Here is a 14066-nt window from a genome sequence, read left to right on the forward strand (position 1 = left end):
ACATTAGTATGTTGCACCATCCACTCTTTTTATTAATTAGTAAAAAAAATTCTAACTTTAAATTATTTAATAAATAAAATTAATATTTAATTTTTAATTTTGATTTTTTTAAAATTAATTAATATACATAATTATATGACATATTCTTGTTCTTTTAATTAATAAATGAATCCGATCACCATGAATTCCATGAGTTACTTAGACATATCACAATATCCAATTATTTACAATCCCAAGACGTTTATTTAGATTGTCTATTTATTAAAAATATATTTAATTAAGACGTCTAGATATTTATGAAAGTTGTCTGTCCTTTGGGATCATTTTTAAACACTAGGGGAGAGGACCCCGTACTTGAACGCATTTCAATAGTTCTGAATGGAGTTATTCACTTGATACCTACACTATTCCAATTTTTTTGACAACATTGTACCAATACTTGTGACTTTAAAGTTGTTAGTACAATGCTAACTACCTAAAATTGAATAAAATGTACCTTTAGTTATAAAAATTAACAAATGATGTGATGCCACATCAGCTGTTCAACTATGGGTACCTTTTATGCATGACTATTGGTCTCACTTTTTTTTTGGGATATTTTGGACAATTTGGCAAAAAGATGCTGATGTGGCATCATAACAGGTGATGTGGACTTGAAACCTTAGTTATAAGTAAGTGACTCACCAAGTAAGCTACTATAAAAAATTGAAAGCGATTTGAAATTTTTACGTGAGATTTTGATAAGTGCAAAGTTAGGGTGTTCAAGTAGTGGGTCCTCTCCTCTAGATAAAATATCATTTGGAAAACTATTGAACCCTAGAAGAAAGGGGCAGCTAGATATTAGATCAATTTGGAGGGAGAGAAAGCAACCCATCGAACTTATTGCGTCATCCAAATCATTGAATGAATGAATTAAAAATTTATAATCTGATAGATGTAATTAAAACCAGTCATTCAATTCCTTACTCTGTCAAAGAAATTCAAAGCAAGAGGTGGCAACCAGCGTGCTCATCTAACTCCCTCCTGTGATCCGTTAAGCCCCACGATCCATTTAAGGACACCCTGCCTCATAACTGTCACCAATGCTTCGATTCAGAGAACTCTTCATTACCTGGCTGGCTTGCTCCAAAAGTCCCTACATTTCGCATCCATCCAACTTGGGCTTTAATAAAAGCAATGGCTCTCTTCTCCTTACAGTGGTGTCTTAATGTTGTTTGTTGCCACATTTAATGAAAGTGTGTGGCCTCCATCATGGAAGGATGTACACTGTCAGCTGTCTTTATGCCATTACTGATACACCCACCAAACTTGCCGCGTTTTAAATTCCTTTAAAATCTAGTCAAAATGAAAGCCCACAAGCAGAATCAGGGGGGATCTGTGAACTCACAGAATCATGGCAAATCCCATTGGGCTCCTTTGTGCTTCAGCATTACTTGCTGTGCTTGTCTGTGTGACAGCACAAAGTGGAAGCACCCGATTTCCAGCAATAATGGTGTTTGGGGATTCGACCCTTGATCCTGGCAACAACAACAATATCAACACCCCTGCTAAGGCCAACTTCCCGCCTTATGGTAGAGATTTTCCTGGCCGGGTTCCCACCGGTCGATTCACTAATGGAAAACTGACTTCAGATTATCTTGGTATGCTTCGCTTTACCAGCAGTAAAAATATTGGATTTCAGTGTTCTAGATCATAAACTGTATTCGTTTGAAAAATAAATGATCTTTATATCGTGTACATGAACTGTGTGAAAAGCCAGATGTTTAATTCGTGCATTTCAACTGTCTTGAAACTCCAATCTTTATTTCTTGCACATTAAAAAGCTCAATCTTTTTTTCTTCCACGTGAAGTTCTTTACAAATCCAATCTTTGAAGACTTTGTAATATGTATGTGGTAATGCCTCCAAATGTTTTGGCCTCTACATATGCTCAGCATATGTTATGGCTGAAAGATTATTTTTTCACGACATTGAAATGTTTGTTTGTTCCCGCTTGGGTTTATCTTTTTAGCTCTGCCTGAAATGATTCAGCTCACTACCAGCAGATACATCGATTTTCAGTGTTCAAATCTATAGAATTTATTTTCACCATATGTTCACACCAAACTTTAATGGCTGAAAGAATTTATTTTGAGGTCTTTAATGCTTTTTGTAGTACTGCTTGAAATGATTTAGTTTGTCACCAGTAGAAATGTCAATATCCAGTGTTCAGATCCCATAGCAAGACCACCTTTAGTTTTTTTAGATGATCTGCTTTAAAAATCTAATCCTTGTATTTATATGCAAAAACTAGCTGTAGTGGCTGAAATATTTTCCTTATTCATGTCATCTCACAAGTTTCTAGTCCTACTTGAAATGATATATTTTCTACCCTTGTGGTTGTTGATCATGTGGAGTTCTTTCTACAGCATCTGCACTGGGCATCAAAGAAGCAGTTCCAGCATATCTGGATGACAGTCTCACTTCGGATGATTTGCTTACAGGAGTAAGCTTCGCTTCAGCTGGCTCTGGCTATGATAATTTTACTGCAGAGAGCGGGGTAGGCATAAATAAGTCTTTTTTAAGCATATATATATATATATATATATATATATATATATATATATATATATATATATATATATATATATATATATATATATAAAAGCATTAAAATGGTTATATTACCAGTGCATGTATTGTGGGTAATTTGTTGTTTGGGCTGAGAGCTTTTATATTTTGTGGGGGTTGTGCAGAATGTGATAGCATTGTGGAAGCAAGTGCAGTATTTCAGGGAATACGCATCTCGAATAACAGCCGTTGTTGGGGCAGAGCGTGCTTCGAGTATTCTAAGCAATGCGCTTTACTACTTGGCTGCAGGGAATGCTGATTGGGGTGTCAGTTATTTCTTCAATATAGGAAATATTAACAGGAACCGTGCTATGAACTATACCATTCCTCAGTATACAGATCTTCTTATTAGAAGTGGTATTGACTCCATTACGGTAAGATCTTCAAACCCTAACCCTGCTCTTTGTTGTTTCATTGATGGTTGTTATTGGTGTTATTGATTTCATTTTTTGATGTTAACTGTCGTGATTTTGACCCACTTGATGACGTGTAATTTTCAAAGTTTGTGATTTAATACTATCAATCTATTAGGACAGTAGTTGTTTCACTTTAAAAGTCCTGAGCTTTTAATTTCTGGGGGCTTGCGTTTAATTTGCATTTATGTGGTATGGTAAAGAATTACTAATCTTCAGAGCATTTATGAATGACTACAACATTACTAGTAATAGAGATATAGATAGTGCAAAGTTGTTTGTCACATTAAAATGGAATTGGCTGTCAAGTATCACAATGATTTTGGAGGAGACATTTATGTACATTTAAAATTAGAAAATGATAGAGATGTTAAGGTAAAAGCTTTAATGCTCTGCTTTCACTGTAGTCATATCTTAGATAGGAATAGTTTTGCAGTGCATTATTTTGTCTCATTATGATATCATTCGGATTCAAATGAGTGGTATTTAAGTTGACTTCATGATTCTATATTTCACTAAAGTAATAGAGAAAAGGATCTAGTACTTGAGTGTATTCCAATGGTTGTTGAATGCATTCTAATGGTTGTGTAGTTGTTGTGACACCATTTTTGAACTTGTTAAAATGAAGTGGGCTGTAGACGGGCTTAGCATGTTCTTGAATAGGACAATTGCTGCATCTTCATTGCAGCCCTTTAATTTCAAAGAGTTAATTTGAGTAGTCTTCACCAACTGTAGACTGCATCAAGACCAGGACGTTACCCATCCCAATACAAATCTGACTCTAGAATTTCCCAAAAATTATGTCCAGTTTAACTTCTTAACCCATATTATGACAGACTGAAGGCTTACCAAAATAATTGGTTGTTAAGTAGAATAAGATGTAGTTGTGTATAAACCTTAAATTACTGGCACCATTTTTCCAACTGGCTACAATTAAGTGTGTGATGTAGACGGTGGGCCTGGCATGGTCTTGAAAAAGACAATGCTGCAACTGATCTGCTTATGTTTTTCATCTTCATAGTCTTAAGTAGTCTTCACCTACAATAAACTGACATGCATTCATTTGTGGACTGGAAAGGAGTTTGGATTTATATCTTATGGACAGGTCCATCAATTGGAAATAATGCAACTACTATACTCTATCAGAGCTTATTTAAACAAACTGACCATTATTATTAGTTTTTTTTGAAGGATTCGATTGTGTGAATAATTTTTATTATTAGTGTGTCAGATTATACTACTTAATCCATCATCAGCACTTCTTCTACTCTTTTGCATTTACATCTTGATGATGATCCAAAATGCTGATGATAAAAGATGTTCACACAATCAAATTCAGAAAACAAACTAATAATATTGATGAATTGTTGAAATCTGATAGCTCTAAAAAGACCAATTTTAGGATCAAACAACTTATTCTAATGTCTCTTGGTATACATGATGTGTTAGGATCTGTACAATGCTGGAGCCAGAAAGTTCATAGTAGCAGGGCTGTCCATCTTGGGATGTTCACCTTCAGAAAGAACATTTCTTGCTGTGGCAGGGAGGCCATGCAATGTAAGAATAAATGATGCATCAGCCTACTTCAACAGAAACTGGGCACCTGCTCTCTCCAACTTGGAGAGCTCACTGCCAGGATCAACTATTGTTTACTCAGACATCTATGACATTGTAGTGGATGCTGTTGCTTATCCCTTCAGATATGGTAAGTTCGAATGACACTGTAATTCGATTTTTAAATTCGATTGTGTAAATTTTTTAGCAACATAATTTTGGATCAGATGAATTTGTGGTTTAGCATCAATGTTTTGGATCAAATGAATGTGTGGTTTAATATCAATGTTTTGGATCATATGAAATTGTGGTAAGCATAATCTTGTAGCTACATCAACATTAATCTATTTGACAAGTAAATTTTTCGTTTTTCAATTTGATTGTGTATGGTATTCTTAGGATCAATGTTTCGGATCACACTACAAGATCCATCATCAGGAGACAAGAATGCAAGAGTGGAGTGTGATCTGAAATGTTGATGCTAAAAAAAACTTACACGGCCTAAATCCAGAGACAAAAAATTCTACATCAACACTGTTTTACTGATATAAGCTTTCACAATTCCAGGGTTCGTGGATCCAACAAGAGGATGCTGTGGGACTGGTCTAGTGGAAGTGGGAAGAGACTGTGCAAGGGTTGCTGCAATATCATGCCCTGATGCTTCTAGATTTCTATGGTGGGATTCTGTACATCCAACTTCAGCCATGTATGAGATCATTGCCAACCTTGTTATGCAAAGAGATGTGCCAAGGCTTCCCTAGACAAATTCCGTGGGGAAAATGACCACATAAGAAGATATACTTATTATCATCTGGTTGTTAGCTTCTCTTTCTTAGGAACGACCATTTGAGAGGATCTCTTTTCTTATCCGCCTCTTAGCTTCTCTTTGCTGCAGGGATATTTCAGCTAAAACTAAAAAGCGGTTCTAGTTTCATTAGCCAAATTATGCTCACTTTTCTTGTACTAATAAGGAAATTTGAGCTACTGCTCAGTTGAATTTGTTAATTTAGACCTAATTTTGTGCACCAGGTCAAAATGTCGTGTAGAGTAATTACTAATCGTTCTTATGCTTTATTGTCTAGCACCTTAAATAAATTTTCAGCTGTCGCTTTGAGTTGAAATTGCGTCCTGAACTGGAGGTTTTTATTTTCATCAGTGGGAGAGTTTTATGGCTGAAATGTTTTGAAGTTTGATTAAACATCATATGTCGCACACCCTCCGAAATGAATGTTTGATGGAACTGTTAAAGCCATTAGAAGATTTTTTAAAAATTAGTTTACTAACAGATTAGATTTGTTTGTGGAAAAGAGTGATTAAGGAGTTATTGGAGAGATTCAATGTTTGTTAGAAGCAGGAATATAAAGACATTTATTTAATACCAAGTGAATTTCTTTATAAATTTATTTGATTTATTTATGTGAAAAGAAATTAGTATAATAAATAAATTGACATTTGTTTAATATTAGGCTCGTTATTACTTAGATGTAATAAGAAATAATTATAAATATTTTAGAAAATAATTAAATGATAGTAGTTTGCTTACTCAAGATAATAAAAATTATTTTAATAATCAAATTTGACCTTGTGATAGAGGTAATTTTGGTTAAATTTAAGTAACAAAAATATTTATGTAGTTTAAAATCTTGTATATTTCTAATGTTTGCATGGTTTAGCTTGATACCAATTGTTAGGCTTTTATCAATATACATTTTGCACACTTGATGGATCTCATAGAGTTGTTTGTGCTCCATGTAACGTCCTCTCCATTTTGGATTTGTCATTATAATATATATATATATATATATGATCTATGTAGATTGTCATTTGTGCCTTAAGTTAACATACTAAAGTTTTGTGATATGCAATAAACTTATTGACCCTTGTTTCATAAGATTGTTATATATATATATATATATATATATATATATATATATATATATATATATATATATATACATGTGTGTGTGTGTGTGTGTGTATTGCCATTTTTGCCTTAGGTTAACATACTAAAGTTTTGTGATATACAATTAAGATTCAATTGTGTAATTTTTGAGATAAACTTATTGACCCATGTTTCATAAGATTGTTGTGTATGCTCATTAATTGTCCTTTGTGTCTTAGGTTAACATACTAAAGCTTTGTGATATTGTCATTAGAATTCAATTGTGTAATTTTTAAGCTAAATTTAATGACCCAAGTTTTGTGAGTAGTGAATGGAACACTTAACTTTTGTTGGATCTAGGTGATATTCACAAGGGTGGAACATTGAGACAACTTTACAAAAGCAAATGTTGACAATTTTTTAACTCTTTCAATTAACTATCTTTTTGCCTCAATAATAGTCAAATGTGTAGTAATTTAGTACTCCTTAGACTTTAGGAGGATTGAACATCTTGTCTTAAACCTTCCAAGAACAACTCAAGTGGGAACAAGTAGATGCCAACTATTTAACCCACTATAATCAAAATCTTGCTTGAGATTAAATTCTCAAAGGACTAGTGTACTCCTTTCTAGAGTTATAGGTCTCAATCATATTTGTGAGTATAAGAGGTGTTTGAACAAAACCTAAAACTATTAACTCTAGAGCAGAAGCTACTTGGTTAACCCCAAAAGGTTTATAATCTACATGCGAGGAAGATAGTAACTTCTCCAAGACACTTACCATACCATCAAGAATAACTTTAAGGAACCCCCTTGAAAGATTTATAAATTTGTGGAGAATCCAACATTAGTTTTAGGAAAATTAATTAATTTTTATTGGCATTTTTTTTTTCAGCATTGGAAAAAGATTTGGGGCAATTTTTTTGACTATAGTAGAATTTCATAAAATTAGGGCAATTTTTTCCTTGTGATTGAAAAAATATATTATGCAAGAGGTGATTTTGTCCCTTGTGATAGGAAATACATGTAATGTATGAGGTATTTTTCCCTATTTAATGATTTTTTTTTACATTGTATGCGGCAACTATATATATATATATATATATATATATATATATATATATATATAGTATAGTATAGTATTAGGGAAATTTTCCCTTCTAATGAAAAATATATAATGCATTGACAAATGTGCACTTTGAGACAACAAATAAGGTCATCATTTGCAAATGACATGATTACTAAATGAATTAACAACTAGAAATTGATCGTATGGTTATCAAATTGATTGTTAGATTATCCAAAGATTATAAACAATATTGAATCAAAGATTGATAAAAAGTGAGGTATCAAAAGGATAACACATGTGGAATGTCTTGTTGCATTTATGACAATGAAATTTGGTCGAACAAATATTCTTTAAAATGTAGACATCTTGCTCAGTGCTTGCCATTATCTGAAACATAGTTGATTGCTAGAAATGAGATTGTTTGTAGTAGAGGGATTGTAGAATGAAAATCCAAGCCTTATTGTGAACCTAGATGCGACTCTAGAGGAGGAAGAGGAGCAAAGTGATCTTATTATTGGGCTTATGCCTCCTTGAGCATTAATAATTAGATAATATGACATTGCTTGATCCATCGTGTGGTCTACAATTTGTGTATTCTAATGCGTTCTTGGATGTGTATTTCAGTCGGTGAGTAAAGGTTTCAACCTAAATTGATTCTTTTAGGGGTAAACAATGTGCTTGTTCTATCATGACATTATGTACCAATGACATTTGAATCTTGCAAGGTTGCTTTGTCCCTTGCAAGATTGATTGAGATGTATATGTGTATATCATGCTTCCAAAGTCATTATCATTTAGTGCTCGAAATCATTTCTTGCCATTGAAAAAATAACTTGGAATTAGATAAATCAAATAAATTTCACAAAATCAGCTGAAAACAACATAAACATACTTATCTCTAACCTGTGATAGTTGTTTCCACATTTTTTCATATGCATATCAAACCTATCATCTCCATGGGAAAACAATGAGTTTTAAACTCCATGACAATCATACAAATCCAACTTTCCAAAGGTACCATAAGTCTTCATCTCGACGAGTTCATTTTACTTGTCAAAACATAAATCTCCTAAGTCGTCTAATTTTGTTAAGAACAAAAAGGTTAAGACTCTATTGCTTTTGACCTATACATAGAAGAAAACCATAGATAAAAATAACAAATAATATAAAGAAGCCCTTAAATATAAAGATAGACAAAGTTTTCTATAAGGCTAAACTTATACATTATTTGCACAAACTCGAAGTAAATCAAGCTATGGTTCATTTTGAGACATACAATTAGACCTTCCAGTGACATAATCAATCCTTATCTTCAAAATCTTCCATAATAGACCATTATTTCTTACCTTCAGTCTAAGAGTATTTCATCATCATTGGACCTTAATCAAATCCTTGTCTTGATTGACCAACATCAACAAAATCAAGATCTAATCCAATCAATCACTCAACCTTTTCTCGTCATTAAGATAATTTCATCCACAATATTTTGGTAGAAATATTCATCTGTGTTACATTAGATCTTTCTACATAGAAAACAATTTATAGTTGACCTCTTCTCACTTGAGATCATTTGTTTGTCATCAAGTACTAAGATTATCTATCTATATCCTATTTTCACTTGGGATCAACGATAAATCTCCAAGTGGGAAAAAGTTATCATCGTCCAATCCAACATTTGAATTGTTTGTACATCTATAGGTCTTTTATTACACCAAGGTTTTCTCAAACCTTTATCCTAAAATCAAAATCAAATAATTCCAAATCAAATCAATTCTTTAGACTTTTCCCTCATCATAAAAAATTAAATTAAATATAAAAACTCAATCATCCTTGAGGCATTTTCTGTCTTAAACCTAGTCCAATTTATCTCTTGTCAAACTCTTTACATTCCTTCAATAACTCCATCTACCTTAAATCATATTATATTAACATCCTAAATTTAAAAAAAAAAAATCAAAATAAGAAGAATCCCAATCAAAATCGCAATAAAAATAACAATCAAAACTGCAACTAGAACAATAACAATCAACCATACCATTTTCCATGTAACAACAACAATAATAATGGAAACAAAAAACTCTAATCACAATAATGATCAGAAGCATCAAATCATTGTACTCAAGAACTATTGGATGCTATTTTCAAATGACGCATAGACAAAAAATTGATGGTGTTTCAAAACACTAAAGCCTTTGGTGTTTCAAAACACTAAAGCCTTTGATGATATTCTACCAAAGTCACATAGGTACAAAGAAATCAAATATTGTGATTATTATGCATGCAAGGGAATGCCACTTACAAATGCATGCAACTTACATACTTCATCTAGGATCTCATAGACAATGGACAAATTAAAGTTAAAGGAAATCTATCATCTATGAGTTCTAAATTAAAGATCTAAAACAAACCTTCCTTATGTTAGGATTAACCACAGATATAAATAATAGTTACATGCAAATATAACCAATATCATAAAATAATTAGATCGCACAAAAGAGAACACGAGATAAAGATTTAACGTGGTTCACCCAATCCTTAAGCTACATCCACCAACAAGTCCAATATTATTATTATCTAGTGATTACAATCCATAATCCCTTATAGCTCAATATCATCGCAAGAAGCTATAATATCACCATACATTATGAAATCCCAAACCCTAAGCCTTTTTATAAAAGCTTTGGCCGCTTACAAAATTAGGGCTAGAATAAGTCATCCAATAAAAAAAATAGTAGCCAATGCCTTTTACAATATAAGGTCATTTTTGGCTTCGGGGCACTGCCCCAAAAACCTTTACAGGGGCATTGCCCCTCGACCCCACCTTGTACTATGATAGGGAGTGCACTTGGGGCACTGCCCCCAAACCCCTGTAGAAATAATTTGGGAATAAAATGCATTGAATAAACCTCTGAGTTTGATTAGGCTCCACATCACAACAATCTCCCACTTCGAGATTGATCAGACTCCATAATAATAACCTCCCACTTGGAGACTGATCATAGCAACGCTAAACCTGTAGCTCCCATTGGAATATCATACCACCCTAGACTCTGTTGTTCTTTTATTTCGTTCAATCTAGAAGACCAATTGAAGTTGAAGAGGAGTTCAACTTCTCCCTTGTTACTCCTTTGGTAAATGTACTTGCTAGATTATCATCTATATGTATCTTCTCTAGCTTTAATTGTCCATCATCCAAAACTAACTAAATGAAATGGTACCACAACTATATGTGTTTTCTCTTTGAAGGTAGAGAAGAATTATTTGCAAGATGAATAGCACTCTGACTATCGGTAAATTTTTTTTTATACCTCTTTGGGTGTCCCAATTCTTCCATGAAGAATTGAAGCCATATCATCTCCTTTGTTGTCTCTGTAGCAGCAACATACTCTACCTCTGTAGTGGATAAAACATAAACCTTTTGCAATCGAGAAATCCAACTCACTGCTATCCCACCAATAGTAAATACATAACATGTAGTACTCCACCTGGTATCAATATCCTCTGCAAAATCTGAGCCAACACAGCCCTATAAATAAGTAGTAGAGCCCCCAAAATGTAAACACTTACTGGATGTTCCTCTCAAATATTTGAGAATCCATTTAACTACATTCCAATGCTCAAGCCCTGGATGACTCGTACACATGCTAACAACTCCCACTACATGTGCAATATCTGACTTAGTACATACCATAACATACATCAAACTTCCTATAGCTGAAGCATAGGGTACCTTGGACATCTTATCCTCCTCTTCTTGTGTCTTTAGATACATGTCCTTAGCCAACTTCAAATGACTAGGTAAAGGTGTACTGACAACTTTGGCATTTTCCATAAAGAAAAGTTGCAACACCTTCTCAATATAATCAACCTGAGACAATGTCAATTTTTTGTTCTTTCTATCTCTGCAAATCTTCATGCCAAGGATTTGTTTTGCTTCCCCCAAATCTTTCATAGCAAATGAATGTGCTAACTGTTCTTTTAACCCCTTAATGTGATCCATGTTAGACCTAGCTACAAGCATATCATCAACATATAAACATAAAATAATGTAGTTATCATCATCCAACCTCTTAAAATAAACACAATGAACTGAATGACACCTATTGTATCCATGCACATGCATAAAATTGTCAAATTCCAAATACCATTGCCAAGGTGCTTGCTTCAAGCCATATAATTTTTTCAGCAATCTGCACACTAAGTTCTCCTTACCTTTGACCTCAAATCCCTGTGGTTGTACCATATATATCTCTTCATCCAAATCACCATGAAAAGATATTATTTTAAAATCAAGCTTTTCCAAATGAAAATCTTTAGTAGCCACAATACTTAAAATAGTGTGAAAAGAAGTCATTTTAACAATAGGAGAGAATATCTCATCCAAATTAATGCCCTTTTTTTGTGCAAATCCTTTGACCACTAACATGGCTTTAACTCTTTTCTTAGCTCCATCCTCTTCTTTCAACTTGTAAACTCATTTATTTTATAAAGCCCTTTTACCTACAAGCAACTTACATAAATCCAATGTCTTCTTTTTAGCAAAGAGTCCATTTCTTCTTTCATTGCAGACTTGCACTGAATCTTTGTATCCAACTCCACGCTTCATCATAACATTCAAGTTCGCCAACATTAGTAAGTAAATTAGAATATAAATAAGGAGAAAATCTATATATGAAAATGTTTCACAATAGAAGGTTTTGGGAAAAGAATAATACACCTTCTTATCAGTCCACGCCTCCTCTAGAATACCACAACCCAAAGGAGTAGAGAGACCTTTATTAATCAAATATACAACCGTATTGACAACCTCCTCCCACATGTTTAAGGGTGGCCCAACATGCAACCTCATGCTCCTTGCATGCTCCATTATTGTCTTGTTCATATGTTCAGCCAATCCATTTTCTTGTGGAGTCCTTGAAACAATTTTATGTTTGTGAATACCATTAGTGGCACAATAATCTTCAAATTATTTGTTGCAATGCTCACCACCATTATTATATCTAAGACATTTTAATATTATATCAGTCTCATTTTCAACCAAGCATTTCCATTTCTTAAAAGTTTCAAATACATCACATTTCTATCTAAGGAAATAAACCCATATTTTTCTAGTTGCATCATCAATGCATGTAACATAATAATGAGAGGCACCAAGAGAAGATATCCGATCTAGTCCCCATATATTTGTATGCACAAGCTCTAATTTCTCACTTTTCTTTTCCTTCCTAGTCTTCACAAAACTCACTCTCTTTTGTTTTATATACACAAAATTTTCACAAAAATCTATATTAACACATTTCAGACCTTTCTTTGAATGAAGTAATTTCATACCTTTCTCACTCATGTGACCAAATCTATGGTGCCATAGCACTGTATCAGAATCTACAACTATTATTTGTTCTCCCTACTCAACTACAACAACTGTTCCTAAACATTCATTTTTCTTTGAAACAATCAAAGTACAAGGAACAATATGATCTATATAAAGATATAAGGTGCCTACTTTCATACCTTTTTCTACTACAAGGGAACCTTTAATAAATTTCCAATTTTTATCATTAAAAGTAACTATGCAACCCTCATCACCAAGTTGCCCTGCTGAAATTAAATTTCTACTCAGCCTTGGAACATGTCTTACCTCGTGTAATAGCTAATGATTCCCATTCTGCAACTTAATCTTGACTTTTCCCTTTCCAAAAATTTGACAGGGTTCATTATCCCCCAAATAAACAAGCCTAAAATCCGCTTGGACATAATCAATAAAATAACCTCTATGGGGTGTAGCATGAAATAAAGCCCTAGAATCTAAAACCCAAGAATCATCAACAGTTTCTAAAGAAAGAAGAAAAACATCCTCTTTGGATTTGTTACTTATGACATTTGCCTCCTTGTTTCCATCTTGTTTGTCTCCTTCATTGTTCTTTTGAGTCCATCAATCTTTCTTCTTATTCCCTAGTTTCCCACGGTACCATCAATGTCTTGGTCTCTCAATTGTTCTACCTCGACTTTGTGCATTCAAAGCACTTCCTAATATAGGTCCACTTATGGTTTTCTTTTGAGTTTCCTCACTCAAAATAACACCAATCACATCATCATGTTTTAGGGTATTAGATCCAGAAACAAAATTCTACACAATTATTCTAGCTTTCAAGCAAAGAACACAAAATTAAGAGAGCCCTAATATATTCATCAAAATTAATATTCACAGAAGATAACTAACTAGTAATCATATTAGACTCATTTAATAATTTGTAACAAATCCACCTTCTGCCATCTTCATATTAAACAAATGCTTCATGAGAAATACCTTATTTGAAGTGGAGGGCTTTTCATATAATGTTGCTAGGGTTTGCATCGACTCTTCTGTTGTCTTTGCTTTTGTAATGTTAAATGTCACCGATGGTGCCAAACATAAACAAATACTTCCAAGTGTTTTTCTATCTAGAATCTACCAATCCTCCTCTATGATATTTCCCTTTTTTTTTTTTTCTTTTCCTTCCAATGGCTTCAATAAATCATTCTGATAAAGATAGTCCTCCA

The 14066-nt window shown here is 33.3% G+C and overlaps 1 protein-coding gene across 1 annotated transcript; it reads left to right on the forward strand.

Annotated features, from left to right (window-relative positions):
- The first annotated feature begins 1357 nt into the window (after positions 1-1357).
- LOC149533622 (GDSL esterase/lipase At4g26790-like) lies at positions 1358-5604 on the forward strand. Its single transcript, XM_089803124.1, has 5 exons — positions 1358-1640; positions 2408-2538; positions 2735-2983; positions 4472-4727; positions 5144-5604. Exons 1-5 carry the CDS (start codon positions 1394-1396, stop codon positions 5335-5337), a joined length of 1077 nt encoding a protein of 358 aa, XP_089659250.1. The 5' UTR covers positions 1358-1393; the 3' UTR covers positions 5338-5604.
- Positions 5605-14066: the final 8462 nt, after the last annotated feature.

The sequence above is a fragment of the Cupressus sempervirens genome, chromosome 10 (assembly GCF_028749045.1).
Source record: "Cupressus sempervirens isolate cs-2001-9-10 chromosome 10, ASM2874904v1, whole genome shotgun sequence".
NCBI lineage: Eukaryota > Viridiplantae > Streptophyta > Pinopsida > Cupressales > Cupressaceae > Cupressus > Cupressus sempervirens.